Genomic DNA, 19,592 nt, shown 5'->3' with positions numbered 1-19,592 from the left:
AATGGACTTCCTCTCTCAGTTTCAATCTCCACTTTCCATTGAAGCTATTAACAATCCAAACCCATTCGCTGCGGCTTTGGAAAAGGTCCCGCTTTCGAACCAATTTCGGTGATGCGACAAATGAACAAGTCACACACCCGAGTCAATGGACAAACACAACGTTGAAAATAAAACTTAAAAAGTAAAACAAGAGAAGTGCGAGCGGGACTATGTGTGTCCTATAGAACGCTCGAAAATGAGGTTGCAACCGCCGTCGGAGGGCAGAAGGAAAAAATTTCAACTTTTCCAAAGCCATGAAAATGGAGCAAAGAAATAAAAACAGTAGGCTAGAAACAAAACAAAGCTAGTCCCATTCCCAATATTCGCTCGGCTGGCCGAAGACGATGGTTCCTGGAGAAGACAAATTTAAAAGAAACAAGCTAATTATAACACCGTCTATGAAGTAAGGAGAGAAGGACCCATGTTGAGAGAAGAAGAGAGAAAGGGAAAGATGCAATTCGTGCAAACTGGAAAAAAATAAGCAGACCCGCGAACAATGCTAATGTAAAAAAGACACAATAGACACGAAGGAAAATGAAGCTTCAAACCCCAATTATCGTATTACAAGTCGTGAAAGGAGCCCATCTTTCCATGCTCAATGAGCAGGATATTCATTTCAATCGTCATGTCAGCTAACCATAATCCTAGACCTAGGACTGAGTAGTGAAAACGAGTGGAAGATCTCTGAACAAATCTGCAACCAAACGAGCGCTAGGGTGCAGATAGAGATCCAGAAAAGGAGTGGAGTCTACTCCAGGAACCAAATTGGCCATGGACCAAGCGATTTAGGATCATTTTCCCCGTGTCGTTGAGTCCGCATCTTCCTCCCTAGCTCAAAATCGCTGTAGGAGTATGGCCCTCGGAGAAAATACCACCGTGCAGAGACTGATGGTACGGATAGCCAAAGGAGACAGGTGACGGAGTTCGTGTACCGTACGCGGAACCAGTCATGGGCGCAGGAGAAGTGGATCGGTTGCGAGGACTTTCGGTCCTGGCATGGTCACGTTTGATGTCTTCCCGAAAGGCAGAGGGATTATTATTTTGAGCAGAAGCCGGGGTTGAGGCACCAGATTGACGAGGGTTCTCCGCGATGGAAAGCGATAGGGGCCGCTCATCATTAGCGCCATCCGTTTGTCCCAGGGTCCCACTTGGCATCTGAGGTGACGTCTTGGCGGACCCAAACTGATTCGAAATATTAGTACGAGCGCTAGGTTTGTTGTGCAGTTCCAGAACGTACAAAGCAATACTTGTCCAGCAATTCATGGTAGGATGATGACTGGATCGAAGGTTTCTCCGACGTGAGCGCCGTTGGCTTCGGAGCCGAATCCTGGAAAGACCTGGAAGCCGGCACTGTCGACGCGGACGAAGTAGCCGTTGTCTGACCGGCTTGAGAACCCTTTCCAGACACAGAAACGGCCGATGAGGACTTCGAGGGTGTAGGTGTCTCCTTGGCAAAGTCCCGTTTTTGAATGCCACTCCGTTCGCCCAGTGCTGTGTTTGCAGCCTGGATAGCGGCGGAGAGCGACGCGCCAAAATCATACCTGTTGCCAAACGCTTGTCCCGCTGGACTGACTTTACGTGCAGGAGATTCCCGATTAAGAACGTCTGCACCCTTGGAAGCTTTGAACCGAAGTGCAGGGCCTGGCGAATCGCCCATGATTTTGGCAGGTGCCTCACGGAAATTATCAAAATCGTGTCGGTAGCCGAATCCATCCGCAAAATCGTCAAAGGAACTAGCAGAGGCACGCGACTTCTCCGAAGCTGGAGGGGAGGACAGGTGGCTGCGAGGCAGTGAGCGACGCGGCGCGGATTGAACCCCCTTTTTGCTGTCCTGAGGTTTTGCCTTTTGGATAAACTCGACCTGATAGTTGATCGAGCCATTATTATCCCAAAAGTCTTGACCGTTAACACTGTACCGAACGCAAAAGAAGAGCGTCTTATTTTCCAGATTCGCTTGATCGGCCAGCTTGATATTGAAGTTAAAACGATCATAACCGTCGTGGACTTGCTTACGGCGAACGTCGTTGTTATACTCGGCAAGTACTTCGGAGGTCGTCTTCCAATAATCAAAAGTGAACCGAGCGACGACTGACTTGTGGAATGCAAGGTTGGCCACGGCCACCGAGCCGACAAGGGTCTTGTTATCGGTAGATAAAAAGACCCTCTCGACACGAACAGGCAAGGCTCGTCGCTCCGGACTATCGGATGGGAAATTGGAAAGTCGAATCTCCCATTCAAACTGAGGTGTCCGACTTCGGTAGAAGTTGTCTTGGGAGAAAGGAAACTCCATCTCAGAATCGAAAGTCTCAACAGGGGATGAGCCTGCACTGACAGCAACCGGGCGGTCCACCTTCAGAAAGTGACGCACGTGTTCGAGATGGGAGTCAAAATGTACAGCCTTTGAATATGTTGGAGTGCCAGGCATGCTGGACGGACGCCGCCGGGAAGCCGGTCGCAGAGCAGGCTTAACAAGCTCTCCAGATTTCTTGCGCACCATCGGAGGCTTTACTCTCTCAGCCTCGACTGAGTCCTCAGTGTCACTACTGTCCTCCACACTCTGATTCGGTGACTCCACCTGAACACCGCCGAGGTTGAGAATAATGGCGGATTCGGTATTGGATCTCGAATGAGCAATCTTTCGAGCTTCCTTGGACAATGGTCTCGCACCGGGGCGAAAAACCAGAACATCCTTGGCCTGTCCGTTTGCAGCCTCGACAGTCTGAATAGCTCCATCAACTTGCGGCTCTGCCCTTCCTGGAGAACTTTCACGGCGCTGCTCAATAGTACGGATTGCTTCCTGGAGCTCCTCGAGGTTCTCGAGTTTCCTTCCCCGAGGCTGGCCGGTTATGCCCTCATCGTCGCTAGGGCTTTCCGAAGATTCGAGGGAAGAGGAGGGAGGAGAGACCGGATGACCTGACCAAATTAGCGGTGGACCCTTGGAAGAGCTGGGTTCAGGAACAATACCGTTGGTGAAAGGCTGCTCGGCTGGGCCATTGGGTAGAGAAATGGCCTTGTCGGCCGGAGAAGACTCTTCTGGCGATGGCGGTGCCACGGCGTGCGAATGCAGTTGGCTTGCCGAAGGTGATCGACGGTGTCGGGAAAGGTAAGAGGTCGACGAAGTCGAATGCGGTAGAGTAGGTCTACCGGACCGATTTGGAGAATGTTGGAGATGATGAGAATGGTGATGGTGCTCGGACCCAGAGAACCGTTTCTGGTGGGAATGTGATCGGCTGAGCGAAGGGCTGGAAGGTTTGGATGACGCAGGCGAGTGCTGCGCAGGCGGTGTGTAGGGCATCCGATCGACTTGTGAAGGCTCTGCAATAGAGCTCGAACAGATCAGATCGAATAGCGATGTGGAAGCTGAATATCGAAGATAGTTTCAGGATCTGGCAATCATGAGGAAATTGAGGTACTGGCACAATGCATCACTAATTCGTCCGACGATCAATATGGTTAGCTGCTTATCCGTTTGTTTTGGATTATTGGGAGAGGAGTCGAGGTACTGAGTAAAGGAATGAGGGCAGGCGGGCAAGGTTGATCGAATGAGGGCTCATATGTGATCAATCGCGACTTACAGGATAAGCGTATTGCTGCAGAGTATTATGCCTCCACACCAAAGGTGCAGCCTTTCAAGGATAAGAATGTGGATCTGGATACTCAAGCTGTGCTTCGCGATAATCGATTTCGCGAAGACGACGAAGCAAACAGAACGAGATCCGTGGTCGAGAAATGCCCAGGGTGAAGATGCTCGAATAAGTGATGAGATAAGAGAGGAAGGCAGGACAAAGTCAATGGCGACTTCTCTACCAGGACCTTCACAATGCCGAGAGAACCGAGTGAATGAGGTCGACTCGTCTCTTTTCTTTGATCACTCAAGGCTGGGAATCTTGAGTGAATTCACGTCTGCGATTTGCTGACGGTAGACAAAAACACAATGCAAACGCAACCAAATCCCCAAAAAAGCAAAACCCAACGCAGGCGATGTCGACGAAGAAAAGAAAGAAGAGGAAGAAATTTCAAGAAGACGAAATGGACGGGGGGCGGGTGGCTCAAAAGTATATGTCGAGAGCCCGGGGAGAAGTCGACACGAGATTGGGGCGAGACCACCCTTGGAGGCTACGAAACCGGACTGCCTCGAGCGATAGTCGCAGCAACGGTGGTAGTATCGGTCGTAGCCTCAAGCCCGAGGTCGGGGATTGGGGCAACGTTTGATGGTGGTGGGAAGGGATCTGGGAAGAAATGATTGATAGGGAAAGGGTTGAGTAAGAGGGCAAGATAAAGTGAGCAATTAAGGGCAAAGAAAAAGGTAGGGAATAGGGAAGATAATGAATAAAATTACGGGAGTGCAAAGCAAGTAGGGGAAATGATGAGCGCGCGAAAGATATCGGAGGGTGTGAGGCGTGAGGTGACGGGAATAGAATTGACTACTGATAGGGTGTCAGAGCACTACGTTTTGGGAGAGAGGAGGCCCGCCGGAGATCAGTGGGGACCATCAGAAAGGCCAAGGGGATGCGGGAGTAGCGGTGTTTTTAGTGCCAATCGCCAGGCGTAACGCAATCGCAGCGTGGGTGTTTCCAAAACGGCGTCACCGCTGAGAAAGAAAGAAGAGTAATAACACCATAATACACGGTACGTAGTAATCTTGAACCAACGGACGTGGGAATCGGGATTAGGGGACTTGGCGAGGAGAGCGAGTGGTGGGTGTGCGTGTGTGTGTAGATTAACGGATGGGACGAAGACCAGGGCTCGCCGGGTGAGTTTAGAGCCGGCGCCAGCGCTAGAGAGTAAGAGGTCAGAGTTCAAGCAGTGTAAACAGGGTTCTGGGGGTGGGGGGAATTAGGACGAGAAAGAGAATGAGGTTCGAGACACGGCAACACTGTACTGTACAGAGGTAGCTTGAGAAATCAAGGCGGGACCGGCGGAAATAGGAAGCGACGACCGATGATGAGCTCGACTACCACGACAACAACGACGACATATGATGAAACCGAATATGATGATATCTGCCCTGTTGCTTCTACCTTTGCACAATCTCCTGCTTCATACCTATCCTTTACCTGGCTGGACTTTAAGATGTTCCCCCTCTCCTTCCTTTCTGACTTTCCCTTCACTCTGTTGCTATGGGTATTCTTGCTCACCCTGGTTCGATTCGTTTTGCCTGAACCGGCCAAGGCGGTGGGCACAACATGGGAGCAGTTGCATGGATGGAATTGGCCATGCACGCCATGGCTTTGTGCGCTAGACCAAACCCGGCTCTAGCGCCCCCATGGTAGCGTGCAATCATCCCCTTGCACCCCGGCCGGTCGGCACGCTTTAGGTCGTCTTTTCCCCAACCCAATCCTTCTCGACCAACGTCCCTCGCCGCACTTTTTCTCCCTCCAGCATTCATTCGCTTTACGAGAGGGTTGAGCAAAGCTGCGAACAAGACCAGGGTTGCATGTCCCCCCGAAGCTCTTTCGTACCGGTACCTTTTCCCCCGGGTGGCGATCCTGGCCGGTACCGGTACCTCCTTGGCAGCTCAAAGGGGAAGGACAAGTGAGATTTTATCATGTAAGAGGTATCATTTTCTTGCAACCACCATCTGTTTTCGTATCATTGTTGAGCTGCGCGCGTTGCACTCATTCAGGATTCTTGAACGTTCTGGCCGTTTTGTTTGTGCCTCAGCGACCCTTGAGCCCTGAGCCATTTCCATCTATCCATTTTTTCTTTTTCTTCTTTCCCGCCTTCCTTTTCCTTTGATAAGCCCTCCTTTACCCCAAATCTGGGGTGGGCTCCACCGCATGGCCTTGATTGCAAGCGGTAGCGATCGCTTGGTGTACTGTGCTGTGGAGAGACCCATCAGCAGTGGAGATGAAATCAATTGGGCAGTTTATTGGATGGGGCCGACCTGGAGAAGCGAAATGGGTCCTCCTCTTTCTCTTCTTACTCCTTTGCTGTCGCGCGCTCTTTTTCTGCCTTGGCCATAAGCGAATGCGCTAAGATAACAAGCCGATGAAAAACTTCATTACATCATGATGGACGTGCGGGCTGGCACGATCGAGGATGCAGATGATTAGCTAATCAACTCATTACCAGCTTAAACACCTCCTTGCATGTACGAATGCAGTACTTGGCTCGTAGGGAGCCTCGTGCCATGTGAACCGCCACATTCCAGGTACCAGTTCCGTAGCTACCTGTTTTATTCTGGCGGGACGGAGAACCGAGCTGTCAAATGGAATCGGTTATGACCCCTTTTCGACTGGTCGGTGTTGGGAATCAATAGAGTTTTCTGGCCATATTTTCTCTTCAAAGCTACAGAAGCCTGGCAGTATAACGAAAGGTTCTCCACCTATGGGAGATCAAACGGTTGTCGCTCCGGTCATTAGTCATGTGTCTGCCAACGCCATTATTGGTTGAATGGTCGGGGAACACAAAAGCCACGACGCCAAAAGAAGGTCCTTGGAAATACGTGCACGAGGGGAGAAAATTTACCTGGATTTTTGGTCCAAAGTGTGGAGAAAGACTCGTCAGCGCCTGCGTTTCGGGTTGCGCCGGTCAGCGTGCAAAGCAAGGTCTTATTTGGCGTCTAATGCTCCCCGCCCGAAATTTTAACCCTGGGGGTTTTTAGGTTGGGTGAACGGTGTACCTTCGTACTCGAGTCGTTTAAGTCGCGCGTTCAACGACGCGGCTCAAGGCACAATTAATTCCCTTGGTGGGTCGCCTGAGAAAAGTTGACGGCGCATCTCTCCCCACGGGACGACCAACATGCGCAACAAAGGCGGAATGTCTTTTGTCGCCGGGCATTCAGTCCGACAATGACATGATTGGCCTCTGCCAGGTTTTATGCGATCCCCCAGATATGCTGTTCCCCACATCCTCATTCCCACATCTCCACATAACTTACTTTTATCAATCGGCCTGTACCGAGAGCGTGTCGACGGCGCGTCATAACTTTTTTACGGGGGATTTGAGATCACTTGACCTACGGGCAATCAACTCACCCCACTGATTCCCTATCCGGGTTAACCGGCATCTTGAAACGCTTACCCGCCGATGGTTAAACCTTGGGTTAAAGCTTTAGCAGTCAAGAAACCATGATCCAGTTACACTTGACTCTGGTCCCACGAGGAACAAGGAACTTTACCTCTTCCCCATTCAGCCCCATCAGCAGACCGTCTTTCAATCTTCGATCTTGTCTCGGTACAACCAATGCGAGTAATCAACATTAATCTCCAGCAATTGCTTGAAAAAGCCCCAATGTTTCTACAGGGCTGGCGAATAACTTTCCTAGGCCACGCGGCATTATTTCGATGATATCTTGCTGAATCTGGACAAGCGAATGAGCCTTTTGCGATACAAAAATCGACCCACTTCTTGCCTGCTTCACAGCCGTAAGTCGGCAGAGCATGGATTCCCGCCTTTTCGCGATCCACTTACACTTAGTCGTTAGCGAGAAATGGTTGAGGTTACAGCTGACTCTTTTACCATCCTTACATGAGGATATCGTCATTGAGGATTCCAAGGTCTGGTCAGGCGGCCACACAATGACCATTTGAAGCATTGACCACCAGATTCCGAACGAGCCTTTGTTTTGGTAGGAATGTTGTGAGAAGCCATTGTCAACCCACTTTTACTGCCGTTTGGTGCAGCGGGTTGCTCATCTCGTTTAGCTACCAAGACACCTGAACGGTGGGAAATTACAGTTTACTTTAGTTAAACCAGAGTTGTTGGGTAAGACGTTTTAGCCATCTGTCCGACTGGGATTTAGAACCATTTCCATGCAATAATACCATTTCACCTGTACCAGTACAATGGTTGCAGCTCTCGCTCGCTTATCCGTGCCGACACGGGTACTTGCAAAGCTAGGTGACTTCGGGCAAGCCTTGCGGTAATCTAAGTGGATTTTGTTTACGCAGTTCCAAAGGCAAGGCAGGCAAGGACAGCTGCTTATTGGTTTCTGGGCTTTCCTACCCCAATTGATCAAATTACCTCCCGATGAAGCCCCAATCCTAGCGAAGATCCCCAAAGAGCAAAAGGCAATAAATTACCGGCAGAACAACCTTTTTCTCCTCTTCACCGCCAACGCTAGCCTCTTCCAAAGACGGGTCCAGAACAATTTACTCTTTGATTTTCGCAATTTTGGGCGATAATTATTCCGACCATCAAAGACAACATCAACACTAAAAGCATCTTACGGGGAATCGACGTGAGCCAGGTATAGAGAAACTGGATTCAAGAAGAATTGAATCGATAGTTGATACTTTTATTGATTCAAAACTGGAAGCGGAGCTCTATTCGAATCAAGAGTTCCAAGTCCGGTGGAACTCCGCTTGCCGAAACTTACCCGTACCATATTACTGTAGGGCTTTTCCGTGCCGGATACGAGCAATGTCCAACTATTTGTTCCCTTCAAGGTGTCTTCTGATTTACTCAGAAGTAACGTTTCCAGGCCAGCCTTTCGCTGAAACTATCTTCTAGCCATCGATTACCCGTCGGAGATGGTTTCCGAAATTGTTGTCTACCTTTGAATCCCTTGCTTTACCTAATTCAAACCGCGTTGCTTCCCATCTCCATCAGTACGGGTCTCGCTGTATATTGGACACCAGAATTTCGTTTTATCGCAATTATGCTTTAGAGGTCTGGGATTCATATGGTGTCATTTTCTCCTTTTTTTTCTTTTGTTTACATTCCTTGTCTGCATTATACAACGAGGTGAAACCGCACCCAACATTATGTTGCTGCACGGACGCGGCTTCAAGCGGCGGTAAGGTCCACCGTACATGCAGCTATCTCATGTTCCTCAAATCCTTGTGCTCGGCATTGTTTCAGCACGCAATTGGCATTCTCAACCAGATTCGAGCACGCACTGACACAAATACCTTGATACGCTTCGAAGTGGGGAGTCCGGGAGGAACCATCTGGGCCCCGCAATCTTGCCGGTTCATATCCGAGCGGTGGGTGGTTTTCTGATGCCAAATTGCTGGTGAGATATTTCGGACGATTTTACCACCTCATAGAATGAAGCCGACAATTGGCCCGCCATCAGACAAGAATCACGTCAAAGAATAGGATCAGTTGTGGACTGATTTCTGCCATCATCTGTGGCACCCACGTTTCTCAAACGCAGTGGACGAGACCAACAACTGCGATTGGGCCAAGGATAATTCTGGGGTAGGGAGCAGTTGAAATGGAAATCGACCAGTCCCGCTTGTTACTACTGAGTCTGGAGAAACAATTGCTTATCGCGCATCCACTTTGCTGACCTATCTTCTCCACATCTTAGCCATATCTGCCTATGACGCGCGGTGTGGGGAATAACCATCTAGAAAGTCTTGTCTTATGGGCTGGATTTACAGTCCTCTTGCTGAAGATGGTTGGGTTTCATGGTTGCTCTGCTGGCTTCGCACAAACACCTCGCTCGTCTTTCCCGAAAATTTGGTAGATGTGGGGTATCATCACCGCTTGGGGCTCTGGACAGCATCAAGACAACGTTGGGCAAGGTGTGCGCATGGATCGTCTCGAAATGGACCAAGCCAGCTTCAGCGGACCGAGCTCCACCGCACATCACGAACTGTGCTCGAGCGATTGCAGCCCCAGGACGCGCTGTCGACCCCGCAATATAAAACTTATAATTATCATAACAAAGGATAGTACAGTATATATGTTCTCACAACACTTTCCTTTTTGATGTGGTTGATATAGCTACGTCGACACACCCTCATAATCAGCAAGGTTCAAGGGGACAAACAAAACAATTGTAGATCCTCGTGTTGCTCTGGACCCTGATGATGGTGGTGATAGTGCTCAAGTGTCTGAGCGATTCTTGTGGCTGTCCTCAACAAGCCGATCTTGACTCTTTTACTGCACACACTCGAACCACCACACCCACTCAGACGGCAAAAAAAGAGGGGTGCAACAGAAAACGAGCGTGCGTTTGTGCTTGCGTTTGTGCGTAGGCTTGTGCCTGTACCTGTACCTGTATCAGTACCTGTACATGGACTTGGATATCTCGGCCGACCCATCCTCGACCTGGGCGGCTAGAAAGAAAAAGAAAAGAAGGGTGTGGCGTGGACCTGACAGGTGTTGATAAAGGGATGACCCTTGAAAGCCTTGTAGTCGCGTCCCCGTCGTTGTTGTCGTCGCCGATATCGTTTCCCCCAACGCGCCAACGCGGACGTAAGAAAACGGAGATGGTGGTTGCCTCTAGCGAGCGAATACTCCGTGTGTGTGGGTGTGGAGATGTCCCCTTTTGGACCCTTTTATCTTCCCTTCATCCGCCATCCCCATCTCCACGCCATATCCTGTCGAAGAATCGCTTCACTTTTCGTACGATACCTCGTCTGGTTAAAGGGGCGATGGAGGGATGAAAATGATGGGGCCCCAGCCGACAACTCCAACGGAGCCCTTGATAGTGCAAGTGCAAGACGGTAGACCCTCGGACCCACCTCCACAACCTGGTTTCCCTTTTCATTATTGGATCCACACCAATTCGAGACCCCTCTATAACTACAGAATTGGAATAGGGATATTGGTTTATGAGAGATGCCTCCACGTTTTGTGCTCAGTGCGTTATTTGACTATTATCGATAGTTTGAGAGCTTTGACAAACTTTATTAGATCTCAAGCCATGTCCAAAGTATAGAGAATGAATGCTCTAGAACTGAAACCTATCAATATTATATCATCCATGATTTATTATACCCCATTCATACGATTCGCAAATTAAATTCTCCATTTAGCACAGCAAATAACACCAGTCCGATCGACAACTTAATCATTGTCCGCCCCTCGGCCTCATGTTCAGTGTGGCTGAAGAAGTCCATCAACAGAAAAAAAAAACATGCATGTCCAAGCGACCGACACACCTACATCCCACCCCTGTGGCGCCCTGGCCTCCTCGTGCTGCCAACGAGCGATGAACCCTGGGACCCCTCCTTCTTTTTCTTCTTGGCAATCAAATAATAGCTGTGACGGCCTGTTCTGCTGAAACTTGCGAATCGCGAATCGAAAAAATCTAAACCCCCCAGAGACGCCCCGAGGCGTTGGGGCGTATGTTGTAACGCCTCTTTTACATTTGTGGCTTTCTGTCGATCTTAGAAGGGCACCGGGACCGGGACCGGGACTGGGACCGGGATCGCAAGTCACATTTTCCTTGGACTTATATGCTTGTATGTACTTGTACGTTGTGTCTCAGAATGTTTTCATTATTAATCTTTTTTTCCCTTTGTATCATTATTAATCTCACAGGTACAATGTATCAACTAACTATTGTATATTACCTCAGGTCGGTAGACCCAGACACTAAATGTACCGTAATTTATACGGTGGATAAGGTACAAAGTAGTGATGCACGGATGTCAGAGTGGCGCCATATCTTACGTTTTTAACAACTGCGTTTATCCCAGCTGTACTAATGTTACAGTGTACTCGTAAACTCGCGACTATCTGTATGGTGTGTACAGTACATACCTATGATAGATAGGTAGGTAATCTGATTGAGGATAGTTAGGTAGGTGAGTCGAGACGAGAAACAGATGAGAAACGGACGGACTGAACTGATCATGTATAAAGTAAGGTAGATTGTCCCCGCATCGTGTCGAGTTCCTTGTCTTTGTTTACCATAGTACGAGGGCGCTTGGCGAATCGGTGGGATGTCCAGCCACTACAGTGGTATAACCCTGTACGAGTATAGATACTGTACGAGCATAAGAGGACTGTCGGACGTGTTCGTTTCCGATAAATCTCCCGATCGACCGACCGAGACTCTTCCGAATTCGCAAATTCACTTTGCCCTTGTCCTTGCCCTTGTCCTTGCCCTTGTCCTTTGTCACTTGTTCACAGCCCCAGGCGGAACTCGTCCGCTCGCGGACTTGGCGTCGGATGGTAATGCGCACCGAGGCGCGAGATACTGTATACGGCGGACTAGACGGTTCATCTATAGGTCTGTGTGCGATAGTTACATGTAAGTTAGTTATTTAGGTTGTTTCCGCGGCAGAGTCGTGGACGCTACGATAAGCCGCCCGGAACGGACGGAGTATCAATTATATTGAAGAGCTCTAGAATCTACAAAGTGCTGTATTATTGTCTGTGCTGCTTGAGTTAGTTCAGTGTCCAGTCCAGTCCGGTATCCAGTCCGGTATCCAGTCCAGTATCCAAGATTCCAAGAGTACAAAATTCCAAAATTCCAGAGCCTTTGAGTGTGTTACATGGTTACTATTGCAGGACTCGTATTTTTGTCATCAGTCATCATATGGAGCTAAGGTAGGTAGAGAGGTGTATATCACGAATACAGAGTATCGTATCAAACATGGTGGAGAATGCCATCAAGGTAAACATACTAACGTAGGTAGTTGGCTAATATCGGATATCGGATATCGGCATTCGGTGCGTACAATAGACCGATAGAAGTAGATCTAGTCTGATGTAATGCCTCAAGAGCAGAATATCTAACGTATAAGTCTCGAGTCTAAATTCTCAAGTTTACAATCTCATTTGATGATCGATTGATGGATGGATGGATGGATAGCGAAGATAGTGAATTGTTATGATACGGTAAGTGAAGTTCCGATTTCCGAATGCCGAGCTTTTAGCTGCCGATGAAACGCGTACAAGCATATGATAACACGGTACACTAGAGTCTAGCAAAAGAAGAAGAATAAGCAGAAGGGAAAGAGTGAGGAGTGAGGATCGTAGATCGCGATGATATGACAACATATAAGGTAGGTAAGATACCTTAGGTAGTTTCATACAAAGTACAAAGTACCCTGATGGGGATTAATTCTGGCATCTGGTAGGTCAAAACGATCGGCAACTTGGACCCTTATTTCTAGTGCGGGTGTGCGAGTGTGCAGATGGTGCAAGGGTGCATATCGCTCATTGCTCATTGCGCAGTTAGTCAGGCAGTGCTCGGCAAGTTTCGAGAAGGTCGAGAAGAAAGGCATCGTACTTCTACGCATTTGGGCATGCAGGGCAAGGGCAGGAGGGCATGGGACAGGAGAGGAGATTGCTGATCTGCATTTATTGCATACGAGGGGAGAGTTGAGTTTACTTGCATGTGAAACGTGTGATGAGAAAATCTGCAGTAGGTACAAAGTACAGGAACGTCTGTCAAATGTTTATTTTTTGGGAAGGGATCTGCTTATTTGCTCATCCCTCAGTTACATTTAAAAGAGCATGGTGCTATCCTTCCTACTAGGTGCTCGTATATGTTGAACGTTTAAGGGGTGGTATGATGTTAGAATGCATACAGAGTACAAAGTACTCGTGGGTGACTGGGTCTATGCTCAAATGATATTGTGGAGGGATGTTGCTTGATTAATAATGGTGGCCTGGTAGGTTCTGTAAGTAATAAAAAATAACATGATAACATAATAGGCTCATCGTAAGTAACAAAAAGAAATAACATAATAGACTCGTTGTAAGTAATAAAAGAAAAATATAATATAATGGGCTCGTTGTAAGTAATGACATAATGACATAATAACAGAAAAAGAGGGGAGGAGTGGCAAAGGATAGGCATATCGGGCATCAATATGACTTGACAATAATATTGTTTTTATACAGTCATTTCTTGCTTGGTCTGTAGTACTATCATGTCTAATGTCCGATGATTTCATTGCATACACTTCTTTGACCTCCCAACAATTCCATTTCTATCAAGATGTTATGGATTTAGATTGTGGCACTGAACGCCACGGAATAAAATTGCACCGCTATCCGCTTGGAGGTGGTCTGGCGGACAGAACCTTGGTACAGTAGTCTACTGACATTTGACGCTGACAGGTGGAGATTACGGTAGATAAACGCAAATTAAACACAGGAAATATACTAAACAATTTTATAAAGAATATATCGTTTGCTGAACAATTCATGTAATACTGTACGTGAGCAAATACAGTGCCTGAGTGTAGAAGGATTATGTGACTGCTGTCAAGCGGAGTCGAATGACGTCGTTGTCATATACCGTTGTACTTTTTTTAACTGATACCCACACTCACCAACATTCTGTCTCTCCCGTGACAAATACGACTCTGCCCAACTCCACTCATCAGACAGCAAAAGCATTCAGCAACTAAGCTACTCCGCCGCTTCTTAAATAAGAATAAGAATAGGAATAAAACTATCAAAACAAAATATAAAGACATTCTACTGACCTAACTTTGCACCACGAGCTGAAGATATGGCATCTAAGCTCAGCACTACAAACCCCGCCATCCGAACAAAGGCAGATCCCCGATGATCCTACACCTTACACGATATTTATAAACGACAGACAACCAGCACAGAACCTTTCAAGGCTCAGACCGGAATGCGCTCGTTTTTATTCGTCGCTAAGCCAACTAACAGCAGCAGCTTAACCTAAGCACAGTAAGATAATGTACGTACTGTACGGTATATGTCGCTGAATACGAGAAAAAAGCGACGTCGTCGACCTCGTGACGCGGACTAATACGAAGACCTCAGCATTTCAGCATTTCAGCTCTCAGCCTCACATCTGAGTAACTGCTAACATATCCGCTCGTACATTGTTCTTTTTTTTTTTTTTTTAACTAACGCATTTATTTTGTATATATTTCTGCATATGTTACCGTTTTTTTCTCGCTCTCTTTCTTTCATTCGTTCAGTTTATCCCTCTTTGCACTGACGACTGACGACTGACTTGACTATTCCGTACACTTATTTACAAAACACTACTATCTCAGTGTGATATATCCCTTCAAGCGTCCAACATCGAAACATCTGATCTGAGCGGTCAATCGGTCAATCAGCCAAGCAAGCATAACATTAGCCCAAAATGAAACTCCTACTCTCAACCATTACGCTTCTCCTCACCACACTCACTACATCAACACTTGCCTCTCCTGCCCCTGTCGCTGCCGCAAATACAGGCCTCATCCAACGCGGCCAGGACGGCCAGGACGGCCAGGCCGACCAGCACCACAAATTCCTCATCACCAACTTCTACGACAGCGGCTCGCCCCACAGCATCGAAGCACGCGTCACCTTCGACGTGACCGACCTGTCCCCGCCCAAGCACGACCTGCCCGTGACCAACATCTCCAACGTCGCCTGTTTCGCCAGCCTGGCCATCCAGCCGACCATTGCCTACGCGGCCTTTGGCACCCCGTGCCAGGCCCCCGGGCTGTCGTTTGGCCTGCAGTGGGTCGTCGGCGCGGGCTACTATCTCAGCGTCGTGCACTCGTATGACAATAACAAGACGGTCGACGCGGGCACCGTCTGGCTCGGCAGCGATGTGGAAACGTATCAGGATCCCTTCAACCCGAATGGCAATTATCAGTATTTGAATCACAGCACGACGTTTGAGTTTAAATATAACCGTGTCAAGGCGTAATTGATTACTTTGATCACTGATTGCTGTGGTAGGGAGTTCGATTGAAAGGGCTGAAAAGGTGTTGAATTGCATTTTGCTGGGTATTGGGTCTAGGGTGTCGTTTCGTTCATTTCATTTCATTTCGTTCCGTTTCGTTTCGAATCTGAGTTTTACTGCTGAGTGCAACTGGATCATGTTCTCGCGGGATGTTGATGTCGAAAATTGGCTGCGTTGACTGTCAAGCTGGAGCGATGGTACTTGACCAATTGCATTGACTGTATTGGCTGTATTGCGTTACCTTCTACTGCATTGCATTGCACTTCTCATGTTTTGCATATCCTATCTCACTTCCTATACTACATCTACATATCACATCCTTGCAAAAGGACTGCCAATATCAAAGTAGTACAATACATTATCATAGCGACGCACACGCAAAATCTACAGTGTAACTCAATGAAGCATACTACTACCTTACCAACGTTTACCCGTTAGATCTTTGATAGCAAACTAATGAGATGTCTATGAGATGTGGATGTGGTAATGCTAGATATAGATATACCTGTAGATATAAATATACGACAGAAAGATAGAGCCGACAAACAGACAATACAACAGTACAACAGTACAACAAATACACAATTCCCAGACACACGCCCCTGACCTAACGCCGTATATCCTATCCTGTCCTATCCTTTGCGTCAAACTAGGATGGATAGTAATGCCGATGCCGATGCCGATGCCGATGCCGTACAATGTAAACATTTCTTCCTTCTTGTCACAGGGAGCAAACACTCCCTTCCTCCCCGTCCATCGCCTTTTTTCTCACAGGAGAAACCTCCCCTTTCCCGCTTTCCTTCCCACCCGGAGCATATAGCCCGTCTCACCCGCCCCGCCCTCACCCCCCCCTTTCCAGCCACCACCGGGACAGCTCCGCTCCCCCCTCCGGGAAGGCGGGAGAACCCCCCCGCCTGCGGCGGGAAAAAGCTACTGCTTCTGTCCCCGAATAAACGTCAGGGCCTCATCTCTACTAACGGCATCGATATCGCTGGTTTTGCGCTGCGAGTAGGCAACCCCGTAGCACTTATCCGCGACCATGACCATTTCCTCGCGGAAGGTGGTGCAGATGAACTGGCCGTTCTCGGACGTCTCGGAGATGGACTTGAGCATGGCTGCGACGGCGGTGCGGTACTGGGCGTCGAGGTTGGCGTCGATTTCGTCAAAGAGGTAAAAGGGCGCGGGGTCGCATTGTTGGATGGCGAAGACGAGGGCCAGGGCGCAGAGACCTGGAGTAAGAGTAAAGTTAGCATGGTTTGAACGGGTTGGGAGCTGGGGAAGGAAAGAGAGAAGAGACAGGATGGAAGGCAGATCAGACGACGAGGAGAGAGTAGTGATGAGAGTCCGAGGCAAAATGACAACGGAAGGAAAGATGAAACAACATGGTAATGATAAAGGGAATGATAAAGACTCCAAGGCAAAAGGACAAAGTAACGATAGAAAAAAAAGGGCATACTCTTCTGACCACCACTCAGCTGCTGAATACGTTGCTGGTCATCATGTTTGCTATTAAAACTAACAGCGATACCGACACCGGTATAATTCTCTACGCTCTGATGCTGGTGTCGTCGTTCATCATCTTCGTCTTCAGACTCCTCCTCGTCATCGGCAGGGCCGTCAAGAGGCTGGTCTGCCTTGCGCTGAATGATGAGCCGTCCGCGGCCGGCGGGGACGAGTTTCTCAAAAATGTTGGCAAACTCGCGGGAGACTTGCTTGAAGGTGCGCTCGATAGCCTCGTCTTTGCGCTGGTCCAGCACTTCAATGAGTTCTTCAATCGAGGCCTGCGACGAGTCGAGCTCAGACCGACGATTGGTCAGCATGTCCCGCTGCTTGGTGAAGTTGTTGTACTGCTCAAACGCCTTTTTGTTGACGTGGCTGTATTTCTTGAGCGCTTCGTTGACTTTGTGGAGGCGTTTGACGACCTAGATGCGGATAAGAATATACATTTGAGAGAAAGGGATGCTTCATAAAATACGAGTCCAATGGAAAAGGCTTTAGAGAACGGGGAGAAGGATGAGAGAATTGAAATGCGGAAACAGGAGGGGAAGGGAAATAAGCTTACGGCATTGGAATTGGTCTTTTCAAACCGCTCAAAAGCCTCTTCGGGGAGGACGCCTAGGTCTCGAATGTTGCGACTACACTCGGTAGCCTTTTCAGTCAAGAGCGCCTTCTTCGCCATGCTCTTCTCCATGCGTTTCTGGTACCGCTCAATCGTGCGCGCCGTGTCTTCCTGCTCGCGCTGCTTCTCGGCCTTGTGCTGCTCGAGATCGTGCAGCTGCGTGGTCGCCTGCTCAATGGCGTCTTCGGCCTCGCCGAGCTTGCTCTCGATTGCGCCGACCGCTTTGTCAATGCGTTTGAGTTCGCGCCGGCGCTCGTTGAGATTGTGCGAGCCGCCGTTGACGGCGGACTCGATTTCATGCGACTTGAGCTGGTCGAGTCGCGGAATCAGATTCTCGCGCAACTCGACTTCAATGACAGACTTGCGGGCCTCGAGGTCGCTGCGTGTCGAGCTCAGCTCGGACACTTGTTTGCGGAGGTCCTGCACCTGAGAGCTCAGGCGCTCGAGTTGTTGCTCTTCGTTTGCAGTCAGGTTCTTTTTGAATTCCGAGTTCAGTTCGGCTTCGTAGGACGTTTGCTGGTCGCTGAGCGCCTTGAGTCGGGCCTCCACGCTGGTCAGTGACCGTTTCTTGGTTTCCAGACTGTCGCGCTTATTCTCAAGCTCGACGTTCCGGCTGCGTAGTTCTTGCTGGAGTGGGCCAAAGCTATTCTCCAGCTGCTGTCTTCGCTGCTCAATCTTTTGCACCTCGCCCATGACTTTGGTGACTTCCTGATCAAGCCGCTCGAGGCTGCGCTTCAGCTCAGAGTTCCGCTGACGCTGTACTTCATGCTCGTCACGCCATTTCGCGACGTTTCGAACGGCCTCGAGACGAGACTGCCGCGGATCATGATAACCTCCGGTCAGCGCACCCTTTTTGTCTGATCGGTCACCCTCAGGGGTAATGGCGCTAACGCCGTGGCTTCGGGCATATTGAGAGGCCACAGCAAGGTTGGGGCAAATGATAGTCTTGCCAAAGACTTGTTGGAATGCCTTTTCGTATAGTGGATCAAAGTCAATCTTCTCGATCAATGGCACCGCGTCATTTGCCTTGGGCATGTTGACCCCCCTTGGTCGCAGACGATTGAGTGGCATAAAAGTAACACGACCAGCGCGTTCTCGCTGGAGCTGCTCAAGGACTCGAGTAGCTGTATCGTCATTGTCAACAACGTAGTGGAATAGGCTGTTGCCAGCAGTGACCTCCACTGCTGTGCGATACTTTTCATTGACTTCTAGCAGCTCTGCCAGGGTGCCGTAGACTCCTTCAAGATTGTGTTGACGCTTAATTCGGCGGACTGCCGCAATGCCACGGCTGGTGTTTTGGTCCATGGTATGAGACAGTACTCGATCAGCCTTGTCGAGCTCTTGCTGAACGTTGCTCATAATCGAGCCCAGCTTTGCTTCTTCACGCCACAATTCTCTATATTTAGGGGTTAGCCGTAGCTCTTGCCATCTTGAATGAGGGGGAGGTCGAAAAATAGTCAAAATTTTACCTTCGCTGGTCTTGCAACCGATCCCGTTCATCTTTGGCTGCCTGCAGCTCTTCAGAAACTGTCTGCATGCTATCGCCTCTATTGTCGAATCGTTCCCGCAGGTCCTTGAGCTCGGTTTCCATGCTCGAAATATCCTGTTGCAAGGCGGACGCTTCTTCTGTTGACTGCATTCGGACGGCTCTACAGGTCGCTAATGCAGTGTATATTCCGTCAACCTCCCTTCGCAGCCAGTCATCCCGCTCCCGCTTGCTTCGAAACTGCGCATTGCGCCCTTGCTTCGCATATAACCGTTGGCGGGTAGCTTCTGCGTCTTCGAGCTGACCCCTAATGGCGTCTTCTTCACCCTTTTGGCGGGTATACTCTGGTGTGATCTGCGACAGCTCACTCTGTCTCTGACTGATGGCATTCTGTACATCCTTCAAATCACGCTCATAGCGCGCCCTCGCCTGCTGCGCAGAAGATTGGCCTTCACTTAATTCCCCTATTTCAAGCTCAATCTGAGCCTTTGTCCTGGCCGTCTCTCTTCGCTGGTCCTCAAGCTGCCCCTTGTCCAGTCGGAGAAACTCAATCTTTTGCTTGAGCGCATTCAGTTCCGCTT

The 19,592-nt window shown here is 49.1% G+C and overlaps 4 protein-coding genes across 4 annotated transcripts; 3 read left to right on the top strand and 1 right to left on the bottom strand.

Annotated features, from left to right (window-relative positions):
• Positions 1-407: 407 nt before the first annotated feature.
• On the bottom strand, positions 408-3,727 carry L228DRAFT_157568 (carbohydrate-binding module family 21 protein). Its single transcript, XM_018329363.1, has 4 exons — positions 3,615-3,727; positions 3,004-3,467; positions 1,277-2,952; positions 408-1,221 (listed from the first exon to the last, which is right to left on the bottom strand). The coding sequence occupies exons 2-4, from the start codon at positions 3,332-3,334 to the stop codon at positions 868-870; spliced, it is 2,361 nt and encodes a 786-aa protein (XP_018187229.1). The 5' UTR covers positions 3,335-3,467; positions 3,615-3,727; the 3' UTR covers positions 408-867.
• Positions 3,728-11,534: 7,807 nt separating this feature from the next.
• On the top strand, positions 11,535-12,054 carry L228DRAFT_248392 (hypothetical protein). The gene has a single exon (XM_018332836.1). It carries the CDS (start codon positions 11,670-11,672, stop codon positions 11,982-11,984), a length of 315 nt encoding a protein of 104 aa, XP_018187228.1. The 5' UTR covers positions 11,535-11,669; the 3' UTR covers positions 11,985-12,054.
• A 2,291-nt stretch (positions 12,055-14,345) lies between these two features.
• Positions 14,346-15,751, top strand: L228DRAFT_157423 (hypothetical protein). The gene is made up of 2 exons (XM_018329362.1): positions 14,346-14,385; positions 14,721-15,751. Exon 2 carries the CDS (start codon positions 14,813-14,815, stop codon positions 15,368-15,370), a length of 558 nt encoding a protein of 185 aa, XP_018187227.1. The 5' UTR covers positions 14,346-14,385; positions 14,721-14,812; the 3' UTR covers positions 15,371-15,751.
• On the top strand, positions 15,752-16,943 carry L228DRAFT_157400 (hypothetical protein). The gene has a single exon (XM_018329361.1). The coding sequence runs from the start codon at positions 16,061-16,063 to the stop codon at positions 16,664-16,666; it is 606 nt and encodes a 201-aa protein (XP_018187226.1). The 5' UTR covers positions 15,752-16,060; the 3' UTR covers positions 16,667-16,943.
• Positions 16,944-19,592: the final 2,649 nt, after the last annotated feature.

Source organism: Xylona heveae, assembly GCF_001619985.1.
Source record: "Xylona heveae TC161 unplaced genomic scaffold L228scaffold_7, whole genome shotgun sequence".
NCBI classification, from domain to species: Eukaryota; Fungi; Ascomycota; class Xylonomycetes; order Xylonales; family Xylonaceae; genus Xylona; species Xylona heveae.
Note: the sequence above shows the minus strand (reverse complement) of the source record. Positions and strands in the feature narration are given on the sequence as shown.

Bases quoted from the DNA above. Each gene is read 5' to 3' on its own strand.
- L228DRAFT_157568 (XM_018329363.1), bottom strand. From the start codon at position 3,334: ATGCCCTACACACCGCCTGCGCAGCACTCGCCTGCGTCATCCAAACCT. The intron at 2,953-3,003 runs GTATTGTTCCTG...TAATTTGGTCAG, and splicing joins CGAGCAGCCTTTCACCAACG to GTCATCCGGTCTCTCCTCCC. The intron at 1,222-1,276 runs GTACGTTCTGGA...ATTTCGAATCAG, and splicing joins TGCTGGACAAGTATTGCTTT to TTTGGGTCCGCCAAGACGTC.
- L228DRAFT_248392 (XM_018332836.1), top strand. From the start codon at position 11,670: ATGTCCAGCCACTACAGTGGTATAACCCTGTACGAGTATAGATACTGT.
- L228DRAFT_157423 (XM_018329362.1), top strand. From the start codon at position 14,813: ATGAAACTCCTACTCTCAACCATTACGCTTCTCCTCACCACACTCACT.
- L228DRAFT_157400 (XM_018329361.1), top strand. From the start codon at position 16,061: ATGGATAGTAATGCCGATGCCGATGCCGATGCCGATGCCGTACAATGT.